At 44.1% G+C, this 17,457-nt stretch overlaps 1 protein-coding gene across 3 annotated transcripts in view; it reads left to right on the top strand.

The window, feature by feature from the left end:
* Positions 1–17,457, top strand: part of GALNT17 (polypeptide N-acetylgalactosaminyltransferase 17) — a 413,010-nt gene that overhangs the window by 372,438 nt on the left and 23,115 nt on the right. For all 3 annotated transcript variants that reach the window (XM_054589692.1, XM_054589691.1, XM_054589693.1), the window contains 3 exons: positions 8,323–8,508; positions 10,923–11,060; positions 15,008–15,103. In XM_054589692.1, the coding sequence (XP_054445667.1) occupies positions 8,323–8,508; positions 10,923–11,060; positions 15,008–15,103 (420 nt within the window). The remainder of the gene's footprint in view (positions 1–8,322; positions 8,509–10,922; positions 11,061–15,007; positions 15,104–17,457) is intronic.

Raw genomic sequence — 17,457 nt, 5'->3', positions numbered from 1 at the left:
ATAACCAGGACCTCAGAATTGGGGGGTTGGTGGCACTCTGAAGAGGCTCCGTTGTAGAGAGACTTCTGGAAGTACATATAGTGGGAAATATTGCAGGGGTTAAAGGGAGTCAAGCTGGCATTTGGGCTCCTCACTTGATATGTGCGTGTGCCTGGGGCACGGTCAGATCTCCCTGAGCCTCAGGTTCCTCGCCTGTAATTTGGGGAGGACCTGCCTCACGGGCCTGCTGTGAGAATGAAATAAAATATCAGAGCGCACTTTGCAAAGTGACTAAAACATAGTAAGTCTCAGCTGCCACTGTCAATGAAGTTTTTGTTTGTGAACCAGCAGCAATTCCAAGGCTGAGAAGGGAAAGCGGTGGTTAGAGAATGACAGACAGCAAGACTGGCTTCCAGAGCTTTCTCAGGCATTTCTCCTGCAGGTGACAGCACAGCTTGGTTAGAGCAGCGGCTCTCAGGCATCAGCTGTCCCCTGCCCCGTGGGATGGAGCTCACATGCCACCAGGAGTATGGGGCTGTCTGCGGATGCCCCTTCTGCGATCCTCAGTACAGCGTCACTCCTGGCTGACCCCACTCTTTGCATGGAATAAAGTGTCTCATCTTTACCAAGAAAGCCCCTTTGAGCCTGCAGGCCAGAAGCTAATATTTTTTTCTCCATATGGAAGAACTTTAAATCTCCTCTGTTTCTGAGAGGAAATTTAGAATGTTTTTCTAAAGTGGGCCTCCAAGATAATAACAGAAGGTGCTATAGTTTCATGAACAGCTGACTGCCTCAAGTCCTTCAAGATTAAACCCTTTGAAGGAAGGTTTCCCTTTATAGACCCTCTTCTAGACTCTCTAGAACCTCCTATTGGTCAGTCCTAACTGGGTTCCTCTAGGCAGTATTCGGTCATGAAATCCAGGGAAAATGTAGGGAGGATATTACATTAGTCAGCTAGGGTTGGGTGGCTTAAACAAAATAAATTTATTTTCTCACAGTTCTGGGGGCTAGGAATCCAAGATCAGATTTGGTTTTCTCTGACACCTCACCCCTTCACCTGCAGATGGCCGCCTTCTTTCTTTGTCCTCACTTGGTCTCCCCTCTGTGTGTATATCTGTCCTAATCTCCTCTTGTGATAAGGACACCAGTCCTGTTGGTTAGGGCCCACCCTAATGACCTCAGTTAACCTTAATTCCCTCTTAAAAGGCCCTGTCTCTAAGTACAGCAGTCACATTCTAAAGTGCTAGGGGTTAAGACTTCAATGTATGAATTTGGGAAATACGCAATTGAGCCCACAACAGACATGCTTTCTTTCTGCCCCCTAGGCACTTCTCATAGGATGCAGTGGTTGCAAGAAAATATAGGAGCACATGGCATCTGTTTGGAACATCAGACATGATGAAATTCAATCACAGGTTGGATTGTGCTTCAAATTTTCCAGGACAAAGGCCTGGGGAGGCCTCTGAAGATCCCTAAGCTAGTGGTTCTTTACACTTTCAAGATCAATGCTATTCAATGTCATTCTGTCAAAGAACTAGCAAAACCCAATCCCACAAACCCCAGGATTTTTACAAAAGGAAAAAAAAAGAGTGTGCATTCAAGACAATATGATGTCTTTCCTGTGTTTTCTCTGAACTAGACAGTGGATAGACATATTTTGGTCAAGCCTGCTCTCTTTTTTTACTGCTTTTTCTGTGAATGGGTAGCGTGCATACACATCCCACCTCATGGGCTCTGTGGGAGCCAGGCTGCCAGCTGCTTGCAGCAGCAGAAGCCAGCAGGTAAGAGATGACATTTTAGCATTGTTCAAATAGACCGCAGGCCTGGAAGAGATGTCAGACATAGTGTTAAGAGAACATGGCAAAACAGCGCCAGAAAGAACTGTTTAAAAATTTAAAAGACTAGTTCTCTTTATCAGCTCTGCTGCTGCCTACTATTCCAGCTATTTCCAAAACATGAAATTGGCCCCAAGCAGGGCAGAGAATAGAATGAGACGGGGCATATCAGTGACATTTTCAATATCCAGGTGCAGTAACCAGCCTCCACATAAGCTGAGGAATGAATTGTTTTCTGAGAGCAAAACAGAAATAAGGTTACTGGATTGGAATGAACCTCGGAGAGGCCACTTGCTTCAAAACAACTAATCCATACAAAGCATGGGATTCCTGTATACACTTTAAAATTCTATACACTTAAAATCAAAACACAGGATGGAGAGTATCTGGGGCAAGTCACTCTGGCCACTGGAACAAGCAAACTTCTAAATCTCAGTGACTGAACCGGGATTTTAGCAAAAACCCATTGTAGATATTTATGATGGGCAGGTAGCCTTCCTTGTGGTTATTTGGCCCTCAGTCTCTTCCCTGTGTGGTTCTTCCACCTTCAACAGGTGACTTCCGAGGTGCCTATGCAGTGGAAGAGAGAGTAGAGAAGACACACCAGCTTCTCAAGCACATCAGGCCGGGGGTGGCACACCTGCCCTAGGCTCACATGCAGTGGTGAGAAGGAGTTTTCCAGCACACCTAGCTGCAAGGGAGACTGGCATGTGAGTGCCCACATTGCAGTCTGTGCCCCAGAGAAGTTGGCCCAGATCTTTTTCATGTTTGGATTAGGTTTGTCAACGGATGATTATGGCCCAAGTAGAGGATCACATGGTTTGCTAGTCCTTTTGGGGACCAAAATAGAAGTTAGAGTTCAATGACAAGGACTGAGATTTGTCATTTTCTCCGCATATGAGTATCCCCTTCAGTTGTTAGGATCCTTTCCTAATCATAGTCCTAATGTTGGCATTAAAAAATTGAAGAGATTTTGAAACCTACTGGTGTTATATCTCTTCAAGCTGTAAGCCACCAGCTGCTGCCCCAGATTCACTTAGGAGGCTCATCTAATGGTTCCGAAGTTTCATTTTGTGCCAAGACCAAGCAAAGCAGGATTTGTGTTTGTCTTTCCCCTGCCTGAAATTACCCAACATCCCTAAGGGCACTGCATCAAATGAAGGCCCAAAATTCCTGGTCTTCAGACTCTCCTTTGGGGCAGCTTCCTTGTCCATTAGACCCCCACCCAGGTTCCAGTTCAAGGTCAATCATTTTGTCCCGAGTCCCTGTCCCTGCTCCATCCTGAAACATGGAATATCATCTTTGTCACTTTGCTTGCCTGCAGTTCATCATCAGTTTCAGAAATCCCAGATTCCCCCATATCCATGGCATCCAACCCAATTACTAACCCAAGATTTGATGTTGATGTTCTTAAAAGTTTATACAAAAAGAAAAGTCTGGTATGGAGTTATTAGAAGGATTCTGAGTAATTCCAGCCTTGAAGGAAGCAGTGGGTGACCCAACTCAGGAAGGCAGGACCAGAGTGCTCCCAACGCATCAGCAACCATAGCCACGAACTTTCTCTGTAATCAGCTGCCTGAGAGGGACTCAGTATCTTTATATCTCTTGAGTGGAATGAGAGGTGGACTCACCTTTGATTTTAATTTAACTTATAATTCTTTTCCTCACTCTTTTTCTTTGCCGAGCCTGGGAACTTGAATGTGTGTTTACTTATCAGTGTGATTCCCTTTGGGTATCAGTTCCCAGGGGAAGAAAGTTGATCATGCTCCTCATCTTGGCTGCAGGAGGAATTAAAACCTCCTATATCTGGACAATGCTTCTTCATGATCTCCTATTGCAAAGGCCAGTGTGTTTTGTGATGTCATTCTGACAGGGATGTCCAAATCTGCTATTTATAGATGGTAACAGGGACTGAAGAGGAAGAGCATGAGTGACAACTTCTCATGTCCTCTGTTGATGCCTTTCCACCTCTGCCCTAGAGGACTGACTGCTCACATGGACTCCAGGTTAGGGCAGATGAGCAGGAAAAGTCTCTGGGAATCCACACCTCCTCTTTCTGTAAACAACTCACTCCCAGTGCTGCCCTGCCTGAATCTCACAGGAAGTGGCTGTGGTCACAGTCTCAGAACCATCCTCATGTTACTATGGACTTGCAAGTAGTGCTCAGGGTCCCTCTGAATTTCTCCTAAGTGCATGCCCTTGGATGCACCTCCATGGATGCCCAGCACCACCTTATAGCAGTTCCATTCTAGGAAATCCTTGGCCCTGACCCTCAGGGGACAGCAAGAGGGCTGCGGATCTGCCTAGCCAGGCAGGGCGGGGCCCAACCCACCAGAGAGCCTCCATCTGGTAACAGGTCTCTGCCATGGGCAAAAGCCAGAATGTGCACAGAGGGACTCACGGTGCCCGGATGGTGAGGCCTGCAGCCCTGCCCCAGGCCCAGCAGCCCTTGCTCTCACCACGGTCATCAGGTCATCTCCAACCTGGCCCTCCCATGGGCACCACAAGAGGTCCCTGTGTCATCACTGCTCAGGACACAGCTCACTTCATAGCTGCACTCATGATCAGCAAATAATGGCTAACTGGTTTTTTCTTTCAGCACTTACTCTGAGCCACCATTGCATTAAAGAGTTTTACATACATTACCCCATTCCTTTCTCACAACAACCCTCGGATCAGATGCTCTAGTTATCAGCTGCACTTGATGGCTGAGGAAATCAAAGCTCATAGTGTTTGCCCATGGATGAGAGCAGTCAGTCTGCTTTGTAGCAGAGCTGGATCTGACCAAAGTGGTTCCAGTCAGGGAGCTCGGGCACTAGAGAGAGCAATCACTTTTGAAGACCTTCTGGTCCCTGGGGATAGGATGCACCCTGAAGCACGTGGATATGCCAGTTTCCTTCCAGGGCTAGAAAGTTCAATCTAGCCCTGTACTTTCATGATTGCATGCCCTACAAACTTTCATGATTGCTTGTGGGGAGCAGAGAACCAGTGGCCTCACAGGACATTGCCATTTTGTTCTGGGGGGTACCATTCAGGTTCCTCATGTCCACTTCCCATGTCTGCAAAGGTACTCCCTGCCCTCCCCTTGCCCACTCTCACCACTGAGCCCATCTCTGGACTTCCCAGCTCTCCCACTGCCATTGGCTCCGTCTTGGCCTAAGATCCTGGTCTTGGGTGCCTGAACTTCACCACTTGTTGTATGGGGCTTCTCAAGTTCTGCCTCAATCAGAATTATCTCCACTGATTCAGATTTTGGTATGTACCTTCTAAATCCAAGCTTTATAACCTTGAGAATAGGGTTTCTCACATCTCTGTCCACAATAAGGAGAGTGACTGGGCCTCATAGAGAAGGGCTAACTAAATAGCCAGCCAAGGTTCTCTCCAAGGTGTGTCTCAGGCGAGCCCTCTTGGCTGCATTATAAATAATGGAAGGTCGTTAGTAGATGATGGCCAAAGGACAGATATTTCATCTGGCGGATCCATAGTGGGCTGATCAGTCCTGGCTTAACCCTAGTCCTAGCCCCAAGCTGCTGGCATCCCTGCAACCACTGTCCCCTTTTACAGATTGCTGGGAATGATCCTTGGCAAGGCCCTTTATTTAGCTCTGACCAAGGTGGTTCCAGTGAGGGAGCTCGGGCACTAGAGAGAGCAGTCACCTTTGAAGGACCTCTGGTCCCTGGGGATAGGATGCACCCTGAAGCACGTGGATATTCCAGTTTCCTTCCAGATTGCAAAGCTCTGGCCCTTTGGTGATAAAAATACAATCAAATATCCTTTATTTCCTCCTGTGGTTAAGCATGATTTATGTGTAACTGTACCCTACCAACTCCTCTTTAGTCCCAGGGAAAATGCAGACTAAATGACGGTAAAACATGGGCGCACGGGTATAGGAATGAAAGCCCCTCTTCTGGCTGCTTCCACACCAAGGTTCTAAAGCAATCTTCAACACTTTCCTAGAATTCCAGTTTGAGCTCTAAGGAAAGAGGAAAGAGTAGGATCCCTGTCTAAATTATCTTTATATTCCTGGCAGCACTTAACTCTGAGCTCTAGTCTTAGTAAACTTGTGTATGCTATTGAATTGAATGACTCAGTCAGGTACATTATTTACAAGGTAAGGCATCAGTCAGGCTGGGTGATTAATACCTACTTAGTTGGAGCTGCTCTTGCAAAAGGAGGGACTGTCCAAAGGAAGGAATCTGTGAACAGGGCAGAGATAGGAGGACAGAAATAGGAGCAGAGAAAGCTGACATGGAGACTGTGTAAGTGGTAGGGAAAGAGGGAGTGGAGAAAGAGAGCGGAAGGCAAAGAAGTGAGGGGAAGACAGAGTCTGCCAACCTAAAAGCGCCTTATTGAGTCTATTTGGGGCTATTTTTCGGACATAGAAGCCCAGGCCTTCTCTGACAATAATATGCTGTAAAGTTGGGGCAAATTGTAAATGGGTGAGCATAGATCCTATGTTATCCCTGCCCCCACCATTATACTTTTAAGGTGCATAAGGAATCATAAGGAATAGCAACAAAAATCAGAAGAAACAAGCTCTCCCAACACCTCTTCCATGCTCGATAAATCAAGCTGCTTTCAATGTGCATTTCTTTCCTCCTCTGAATCACATGTCATTTACAAGCTGCATTTTAATTCCTCATCTGGTATTAAGAGAAATGACTTGCATCGACTGGCAATAGAATCCAGGTATTTAGGGGTTCTTGTCACTGTGGTAGTTAAATTGAGATATGCCTTGAGGTCTATATTTGTAAATCCTATTTGTGAGAAACAGTAATAAATAAAGCAGAAGATTGAAATTGAATTCTCAGAAAGGACTTTAGGAGGAAAGCCATTGTGTGACTGTCCAATTTTGTGGGATAGAAAGTGCATGTAAGCAGGGAAAAGCCAGCTCACCGTCTCCAGGATGGCAGAGTGGGGTGCTGATGGCCGGGGGCATCTCCGGGAGCCCTGGTTTTCCGGGGCTGAGCCAGACCTCTGGGAAGTGCGTTACCAAGTAGTCACCAAAAAGATTGGCGGGATGAAAGTAACAAATTAAACGTTCTCTTAAGCAGAAATCACTGCTGTTTTGGACAGATTTTACCAGCAGACAAAAGGCTAAAATTTACCTGCACTTCTTTTACTGAATGGGGTTATTTATGTAATTTCTGTGTTGAATGTTCCTCTAATGTTGTTTTTAACAATGTAAACGGGTTCAAATGGCTTCTGAAGTGACTTCAATCTGATACCAGGAAGAATTCCTGTCCCTGGGAAGGAGACAGCTGAGAGACCCCGGAGGGACTAGGCGCCTCTCACTAAGGGGAAGGGTGGGAGAGGCCCCCGTGTAGGACTCCCAGGCTCTGTGGGGTCAGATGCGAAGGTCGGGCCTTGAAAGGAGGTCCTGGAGTGGGCGTCCTGGAGCCAAAAACTGGGTTCCTCCACCTTTCCTCAGGGGATGGCCGCAGGGGCTGCTGGAGTCTGGGCGCCCCAGAACACCTTATTATCCAGAATGTCAGGGGGCTGCTTGTGGCAAATCACAGGAATTATCAGAGTGTTTATTTAATTCTGGGCTCTTTGACCTCCAAATCTCCATGGCAAAAAAGATTTGGGTTGAGCACACCTAGTGCGGACCTGAGTCAGTTCGCCAGCACACGCCCATTCACGGAGAGTCTGCAGGAGCCTCACGCAGACAGTCTCACGGCCCTGAGACTTCTCTGTGACTGCGTCCTCTTCTCCCCACCAGGACCAGGACATTCACTTTCACAAATGAGTCCTTCTGGATGATCAGAAATGCTTTGTTTTTCCTGCCTGGGACGGAGAGTGGGTGGCTGGTTCAGCCCTCCCCTGGGAGCAAGGCCTGGGAGCCTGGATGCCTGCCAAGCCCAGGCAAAGGATGGCAAGTGTCGCTTCCCTGGGCTTTTGCATCTCTCAAAGGCAACTATCATTTCGGCCTTCCACCTGAATATTTAGCAACAAGTGACACCTGAACATGATCATGTTGGGGTGGATGCTTCCAGAAGGCTGGGACTCTAAAATAGAACATATTAACAATGCAGAACTAGTATTGTGGATTTTGTGCTGATTCTAATAAAGATGATCTGTTTTTTAGTTTGAATTTTCCAGTTTATGTCTGCAGGGCACAGCTCCTACCAGGTGGGGAAAAAACCTTCCCCATGGGGGAAGTACTACCCCATGGGGGTAGTACATGGCTTCCAATGTACTACCAAGAACTAAGAAAACCCTATGTCACCAGGAGCATTTTAGGTTTATGGGCCTCTCTGACCCAGAGATGGATTCTAATATCCTAAACTATTATACCTATAAAAAAGTCCCCAAATCTTCTTTTCTACAGGTTAGGTTAGGCAGTGCTGCTATAACAAACCAACCCTGACATCTCCATGGCTTTATGTATTAAAATGTTTTTTCTCACTCATGCTAAGTCTCCTGAACCATCACCTTCGAGCCCCGGGGAGGGGCAGTGGCATCTGGGAATTTCTCTGTCGGGCTGATGATGTCCTTGCATCTGCAGGTATGGCTCTGTGGGGGCAGCATGGAGGTCCTGCCTTGCTCACGGGTGGCCCACATTGAGCGGAAGAAGAAACCCTACAACAGCAACATTGGCTTCTATACCAAGAGGAATGCTCTCCGAGTGGCTGAGGTCTGGATGGATGATTACAAGTCTCACGTGTACATAGCGTGGAACCTGCCGCTGGAGGTAGGGCCCAGCAGCCTCCCTGTCTCCCTAGAACTGTCCTCCTTGTGTTTGACAGGTCATGATCCCTTTAGTAAGATGATGCTTCTTCCCCAGCAACATGCTCATACTTGCAAAATTATGAATGCGTTTTGAGTGTGTCTACACATCTCCAGGTTTTAGCATCCTCGCTGTACATGGGGATGGTGACAACAGAAATCTCAAAATCCATTTACAAAGATTAGATGGGTCATATTGTGTTAGTCCCAGTCTTATTACATTAATCTGGGTGCCCTACTCCTGCACATACATTGTGTCCCGAAGATTCCTGCCCAAAGTTTCTGGCGCCAACCCTGTCATCTGCTTTGTGTGCCCTCCTCTGGCATTCCAGCTGCTTCATGACATACATCCCTCCTGTGTGTTGAACCCCTCGTTTCCATGGCTCTTAAGCGCTCCTTCAGATTCTACCCAGAATATTGCCTAGGAAAATTCCCGTGTTACTGCAACCCTTTGAATCCCAGTTCTGCCACTTACTAGTGATGAGATCTTGAATAAATCCATTTACCCCACCTTATTACCTTAGGTTTCTCAGCTATAAAATGGGCATAATAGCAGGTCCTTCTTCCTTGGGAAGTTGTGAGAACCAAATCGAGAGTACTAAATCTAAGTACATGTGACATACTCAGAACAGTGCCTGGCACAGGATACGGGAATGTTGGTGAGTGTCTTGTTGTCCTCTACAGCACAGCAGGGCAACCTGAACTGTCAGCCACAGTTGGGTTTATCTACTCAGCCAGGTGTCCAAGGCGTGCCCTTCAGGGAGTTGCCTAGAACTGGTCCTACTGAGAAATGCAGCCTCTGTGTTTCAGGAGGCTGGAGCCCAGAACAGCAGAAATGCAGTTGAAAATGTGCAGGGTCTGTGGAAGACAAAGGTGAAGAATTTATATCATTGTTGTTACAATTATAAAAATAAGGTTATAAAGTTTTGAAAACACCCAATGGCAATGTACACTTTCAAGCTATTACACTACAAGTGATTTTATATGTTATGATATAAAGCCGGGAAACATTTTTTGAGTCCTTACTATGTCCCAGGCACTGGGTAAGTTCCTTATTTGCAATTTTTCATTTAGTCCTCATAACAACCTCATGACTTAGGAACCATCTGCTTCAGTTTCCTCATCTGTACAACAGGGATTATTCACATTTATCTCCTACGGCTCCTGTGAAGCTAGAAATGAGGCTTAGAACAGAGCATAGCAAATATTAAGTGCTCAATAAATGCTAGCTTGATATGAACCTGGTGTGGTGTCCACTTTACAGATGAGGAAACTGAAGCTCTGGAGGTTAAAAGCAACTTGTTTAACTAAGGTCCTGCACCTAGTATGTGGCAGGGCAGGGATGTGAAGTCAAGTCTTCCTTCACGTCTGCCCACAGCTCTGTGATGTCAGTGGAATAGGTGTTATTTTTCCTGTTTTGCAGACGAGGAGCTGTGACCTGGAACAGTGATGTGACTTAGAGTCCTAGGAACTCAGAGCTGACGACTCTATCCCAATGCTTCCTCCATCATTACAAACAACTTCCGGTCCCTAATGCCAGTGTCCCTACCACACTTTTCACAGACGACTGTTCTCATTAACCATGCTGAGTATATTACAACAAAGAGTTCAATATTGCTGCCCAGGTTTGCCTTTGAATTTTAATGTTTGACATTTAAAGAGATGGTCCTTTGAAATCATTGTTTGGCTGCCAAAGAAGAAATCTTAATGAAATAATTTGAACTCTTCCCCCGGGCCCCCAAGGTGCTGCCTGGCTGCCCCCCTTTGTGGAGACAGCATCCTGTCTCCGCCAGTTCACGGCCATCTTGTGGCTGAGTCTGTAGAGTCGTATTTCAGCTACTTTATTTCTCCCTGTCAGCACACAGCCTCCCATTACAGGTTCATTTCTGTAAAAGCAGAGTGAATTATTCATTAGAACATCATTACAAGCTTTGCAATGGAAAATTATTTTCACTTCTGCATAAATGAACTTCACAAAGAGCCAACAAAAGGGGAAATTACACATGGATTGAAAAGAAAGACAGCAGGTGGATTATAGGCACCTATTTTCTTGTCTTAATCAAATAATTCTTCTAATAATTGGCTCAAAGAGTCACTCAGGAAATGTGGGAGAGACGGAGCTGGAAGCATAGGTTGCCACATCAGTGTGTCCCTGGACTCCTCACACACAGCGAGGATCAGAGCAGCATGCTGCGCTCAGGAAACAGCAGTGTCTAGCCTGGGGCTAGGTGATCAAATAGGTGCCCTCAATCTGACCTCTGAGTAAACATGCAGAGAATTAAGATTTCTCTCTGATGGTTTTTCTGAGGGCGATGCTACCTGCGCTCTTCAGCCAGAGCTCCCCAGTCACTAATGCCCTTTGCTTCTCTCTACTTTCAGAATCCAGGAATTGACATAGGTGATGTCTCTGAAAGAAGAGCCTTAAGGAAAAGTTTAAAGTGTAAGAATTTCCAGTGGTACCTGGACCACGTTTACCCAGAAATGAGAAGATACAATAACACCATTGCATATGGTGAGGTAATTAAGACCACGACGCTCTCAGCTTGGATGGCTGTGCAATGGGCTGTATATTGCTTTCATGGGGGAAAATGAGGACCAGAGTCACTTGTTCGTTCATTCATTCATTCATTCATTCATTCATTCATTCATTCAGTGAGTGGTTCTTGATGGAGCAGTCCCTGACAGCAAGGCTTGAACCAGCTGGTAGAAGAGACAAATGCAATACTATTCAATACAGTGTAGCCTGGGCCATCCTTCTGCCTGGGGTGTGGAATCAAGGATGAATTCTCTTTGGGACATTTTGATTTTGAGGTCCCTGGAACGTGTAAATGGGACATTAACTAGCAAGTTGTGTATAAAATGAGGTGGGGACTGGAACTTCGCCTTGTTCAGTGCTGTGGGCCGGAGCCATTTACCACCAAAGAAAGGGTGCAGATGCTCTTCTCAAATCTCCTGTGATGAGATAAGATCACCCTTCTATACTTCAAAACAGATTGGCTTTTCTTTTATTACAAATATAATAAATATGCATTTTAGAAAAATTTGAAAATAATACTAATAGCGATGAACACTTACTGAGCACTTTCAAAATGTCATGCACTATTCTAAGTGCTTTTCACATATGAATTTATTTCACTGTCACCTTATAAGATAGTAGTATTATTTCCATTTTATTGATAAGGAAGCTGAGACTTACAGAAATCAAATAAATTGCCTAAGGTGTCACAGCCTGTTAGTCATGACGCAGGGATTGGACACAGGCATTCTGATTCTGTAGGTAATGTATGCATATTGATGTATGGTCTTCTTTACTGTGTGTGTGCATATTTTTACTAAAATTATTTCTATATACATACATTTATGCTTTTTATACACACATATTTATATCTCAGCTTTTAGCTGAAGCGAGCAAAGCTCTCTTCGACTTAAGAATGTTTACTTTTTATACAACTGTGAATTTTCCTACTTTATGCCTGATGCCTTTTACTTTTTTATTTTTTATTGAATTTATTGGAGTGACATGGGTTAATAAAATTATATAGGTTTTAGGTGTACAATTCCATAATACATCATCTATATATTGTATTATGTGTTCACCGCTCCAAGTCAGGTTTCTTTCAGTCACTATTTAACCCACTTTATCCTCTTCTCCCTCCTCCAACCTCCCCTTTCCCTCTGGTAATCACCATACTGTTGTCTATGTCTATGACGGGTATTTTTTGTTTTGTTTTGTTTGCTTAACCCCTTTACCTTTTTCACCCAGCCACCCACCCTCTTTCCTCTGACAGCTGTCTGTTCTCTGTATCCATGAGTTTGTCTCTACTTTGTTAGTTTGTTTTGTTCATTAGGTTCCACATATGAGTGAAATCATATGGTACTTGTCTTTCTCTGACTGGCTTATCTCACTTAGCATAATACTCCCTAGGTTCATCCAAGCTGTCACAAAGGGTAAGATTTCCTTCTTTTTATGGCCAACTAGTATTTCATTGTATAAACATACCACAGCTTTTTTATCTACGCATCTACTGATGGGCACCTGGGCTGCTGCCAAATTGTGGCTATTGTAAATCAGCCCTAAATTAAACCATCAGGGTCTGGGAGAGGTGTTCCTCCTGAGAGGAATTTGGAACAGGAAGCTTGCTTCTTGCAGGGGCAGTCTGTATCATGGTAAAGGACACGTGAAGCCTGGAGTCAGCCTGCTGGATGAATCCACCACCCCTAGGAGCTCCCCTCAACTTCCATTCCCTCATCTGTAAGATGGGGGAAGGAAAACACTTCCTGCATAGGGTTGTTGGAAAGATGAAAGGACTGAGATGTGTGGAGTTCTTAGAACAATACCTGGCACACAGCAGTAACTATTAATAGGTCCAGACTGCCTTGTCTTTTCTTCCTCAAAATAAAAGAATTGGTTGGAGTTTTTTGTTTTTTTGTTTGTTTGTTTTTTGTTATCAAAGATTAAATATAAAGGAAACATTGGAAAATAATGGGCAGTGAATGGATTATTTGCAAGACAATTGGGTAAATTGCTTAGCTCTTTGGGGAAAAAAATAGATTCCTACAGCTCACCATACCCCAAAGTGAATTTCAGATGAACCATAGCATTAAATGAAAGAAAAGGAACCATAATACAACTATTCAGAAATAGATAGGAGTGTGATCTCTGAAAGAAGAAGGCTTTCTCAGAATCAAAGCCGAGAAAGAAAATGCAAAGGAAAAGGATAATGGACCTGAGCTCATAAATATTAAAGTAATCTATACATCAACCAAATAGAGAAACAATATGCCAAGCTAGAAATATGTATGACATAAATATTGTAAATGAAGGGGTAATACCATTAATATATAATGAACCCTGAAAATTTATTTAAATAAAAAATTTAATCTAAATAAGAAAATAAAAAATTCCAAAAGAAAAACAAAGTACAAAAAAATACATATAGGTAAAAACACATAAACAACTTCAATATTCATTGCAATAGCTTTCTTCCTACTACCGAGTGAACAAATGGTCATTTTTAGAATATATACTGGTGCTTTGCCAGCAAGGTCTTGGTAATATGAAAAACCACATATCCTCTGGTGAGAGTACAAATTTAAATAAGGTTTTAAAAAAGCAATTTAAACTGCATGTATTAAAAGGCTTAATGATAGTCATTCTGCTCTTATTCTAAGCAAATAATCTGAAATGAGGACAAAGATTTGAGAGAAGAGTTGTTTATCTCAGTGACTTTTTTTGGATCAAAAATTTTGACTCTAACTTAAAGGTTAGTTAAATACATATCCTATCTTAATGGTTTGAAATATTTTGTACAAACCTTTTGAAATACTTATGCCCAAAAGTTTAATGACATAAGGAAAGCACTTATGATATAATTCTTAAAAGCAAAAGTTAGGATAGTAAAATTGGATTAGCAACTATTTTAGATTAGAAGCAAGTGAGAGCATAGCATTGGGAAATGGAAATGATAGTTTTAACAGTTACCTTTGGGTAGTGGGACAGACAGCTTCTGTGTTGGTACTTTGTCATGTTTCCAAGTTATTACTAGTGTCTATGTGATGATATTATTATTTATATGAAATGCAACTCATATATAATATGCATAAAGCTCATGTGCAGCATAATAATATAAAGCAAAAATCCACGTAACTACCATCCAGCTAAAAAACAGAATATTGCCAGCATGATTTCCACTTATCCTTTTTACCATTCAGCTCAGAAGCCACGTCCCCTTAGTCTCTGAACCCCTCTTCTTGATTTATCCCTGGTTAGTTTGGTTTTCATGGAGAATATAATCTGAAGGGGACCATGTATATTTGGGGAAGACCAGCATTGCCCTTTTCTCACTGGTTGAGGTTGCAGGATGGTGGGTGGTACAGACACCCATGCAGAACACAGTGCACCTGGAGGTCTGAATTAGGTAAGTTTTGTTTTGGGGACCATTGTCTGTTCCTCTGCATGTGCATTCTGAACACCTAGGATGGACCTGGCACAGCGTAGGCATTCAGTAAATATTTCTTGAATATATAAATAAATATTGCTAGCACTTTATATGATGGCTAAGCTTTTGTTTGCCTTTTTGATTACTATTTTTCATACGTCTATGCCAGCAATGACCTGAGAAGCTGACCTATGATACCCAGGGTTATTAAAACTAGTGTTGGTGCTGAAGCCCATTTTGATAACCAGTGTTTCAATGTCCAGAAACTTCCTGAGGTCCTTTTTTGCGCCAGTGACAGGGGTGCTGTGTGGGTGAGGGTCACAGGCAGAGGGTTGGTGCCCACAGCATCCATTGAGGGGCTCTGCTAGAGGGATCACCTCAAAGACTCAGGCCTTGGTCCTCAGGTGGGGTGTCACTTGGCCTTCCCTTTGAGTGGTTGGGAACAAGACATGGTGGAACAGTGGTTGGGCAGCAGCAGCTCCACCAGATGAGTTCTGATGGGTGATGTTTTGCCTCTTCCTGCAGCTTCGCAACAACAAAGCAAAAGACGTCTGCTTGGACCAGGGTCCGCTGGAGAACCACACAGCAATACTATACCCATGCCATGGCTGGGGACCCCAGGTAGGCCATCTCTGACCAGGGAAAGAGTAAATTCAGTGGCCCACAGGGGATCTGTGGGACTTATGGTAACTTCTGTTGTCCTCTACTTGGGTACTTTTTACCTATTCTGTGGGGACTTTCTGGTTGTTTCTCTGAGTCAGAGAAAAGGCTCACAAGTAGTTACATCAGCACAGATATTAAGAGGATCAATGGGCATGTGTCATACAGAAAGGAAAATGTAAATAAACTTGAAAGTCATTTATTAATAAGCAAGTATGTGTATTGTAATTATAATCAAATATGCCTGCTACAACTTCAAAGAAAGAGTTAGCAGATTCCCTCATGAAAACCTGATTGACACGTCCACCCTGAAAGGCCAGTTTGGTGGAGAGTCTGACCTGGTCTGTAAGTGCTGGTGCAAAAGCCAGATGCCGACTGGAAGGAGGAAGGTACTTGCAGTACATTTCCGAGAACACATGTTCTCTGATCTCTCAGGGGAACATACAAGATAATTCAAAAAGGGCAAAATGATCAGCTAACAAAGTGAAAACAAAGCCTGGCAAATTAATTTCCTTTGACAACTTTGTACTATCCAATGTGTGTGTGTGTGTGTGTGTGTGTGTGTGCATGCACATGCACACAGAAAGAGCTTATCAGAAATTCTTGAAGATTGGGAATAAATATATCCAAAAATGTCATTCAGCTTGACATTTATGAAAATTTAAAACATTTTCATATTGATCAATAGTAATAAAAGGCAAGCTACAAATTGGGAAAACATTTATTTTTCAATTCCAGAGGAGCACTAGGCTTTTTGTTCAAAGCCAGGTTCACAGACTCTCCTGTGAAAGGAAGGCCCTGGACAAAATATCCTATAAATTCTTAGTGTCTCTCTCATGTCTTATGAGCACACATGTTCACATGCAAATTCACATGCATACATACATACTCATGTGTGCACTCATTAATGACTCACAGGTTTTCTCCACTCATAGAACTTTGCCTTTCTATTAAGCCAGTACCTAGAAAGAGTTGTGTTCCTTCTACTACCACCACAGTAGTTCTCATAGTCCAGACCCTTGTCCTCCTTTCAAGGTGATGGGTCCTTTGAAGGACTAATGCCGAACAGGTCAAATCCTGACTCTTTTGGTCCTTGAAACCACTCTGGGAAATAGCAGGCAGAATAAGGACACTGAGGTATGGAGGGGCAAGTGCCTGTTAACAAAGCAGACTAGAACTCAGGCCCTCTAGCACAAGTAAAGCATTTTAAATTCAAATATAATCTGTGTAATTTAAGATTGTTTACTGAGCCCTACTGCCATTTACAATTGGCTAAAATTACCCATGGGGAGCAGGAGAATGACCAGGAAGACTGGCTCCTTCACATTGGGGAGTGGGGCATTAGCCTCAAAGGTAGTATGAACTAAAGAATCCGGTTAGTGTCTTCATTCATTCTTTTATTCTTTCAACAATACATCTTAATCACTTACTGCAGATGCTAGTCACAAATGTATATGGTAGTTGATGAGATATCCACCCTGCTCTCAAGTGGTTTACATTTGAGGGGGAGAAACAAGTAAAGGGGCAGGAAACCTACAGCATAGTAAGTGTGGAAATAGCAAGCTAGCTTGGAGCACTGGGTGCTGGAAGACAGAGGTTGCCCTGTTTGGAAGGGACTTAGAATGCAAGACAGAAGGCAGTGCTGAGAGAGAAGTAAGATGAAAAGGCAGATCTGCAGTGGCCCTATAAGTTGTGCTCCACAGCATGGGTGCCCACACTCCAGTATGCAGCAGAATCACCTGGAAGGATCATGAAAGCACCCACTACTGGGATCCACCCCAGAGTTTCCGAGTTAGGAGGCTGGGGTAGGGCCTGAGATTTTTGTATTTCTCAAAAGTTCCCAGATGATGCCAGTGATGCTGGGACTTGACCCTGAAGGCAATGGAGAGTCATTGAAGGGTTCACCTGGGGGAATGATATGTTTAGATCATGAACAGAGAGGGAGGGATGGATGGGAGGGGTGGAGCCATCCTGGCCTTCGGCTCCTACTGACTACATGCAGTTTTTCCCTCCTGGGGACTAAGGAGTAAAGTGCCCTGAAAGCCTTAGTTACAAAAGAAATGAGTGTGGTGGGAAGCTGTAGCCTGCAAGGGATGGTCAAGCCAGTCATTTAAGAGGCTTCTTAATGGCACCTTGGGATAGGCCAAATGACAAGCCAATAATGGACCATAGTTTGTCTCAGGCAAGTTGGAGACACAGTGGTTTTGGGCCAGGAGGGAAGCAGGAGCCTGGACGCTGAGCCTTGGGGATGTCTACTTCTGCACCGCATTGCTGTACATGACCATGACTTAGGGACACACCAGGAATAGCTTTAG

The sequence above is a fragment of the Pteronotus mesoamericanus genome, unplaced genomic scaffold (assembly GCF_021234165.1).
Source record: "Pteronotus mesoamericanus isolate MK-2021 breed Mesoamerican mustached bat unplaced genomic scaffold, CSHL_Meso_final scaffold_167, whole genome shotgun sequence".
Lineage (NCBI taxonomy): Eukaryota > Metazoa > Chordata > Mammalia > Chiroptera > Mormoopidae > Pteronotus > Pteronotus mesoamericanus.
Note: the sequence above shows the minus strand (reverse complement) of the source record. Positions and strands in the feature narration are given on the sequence as shown.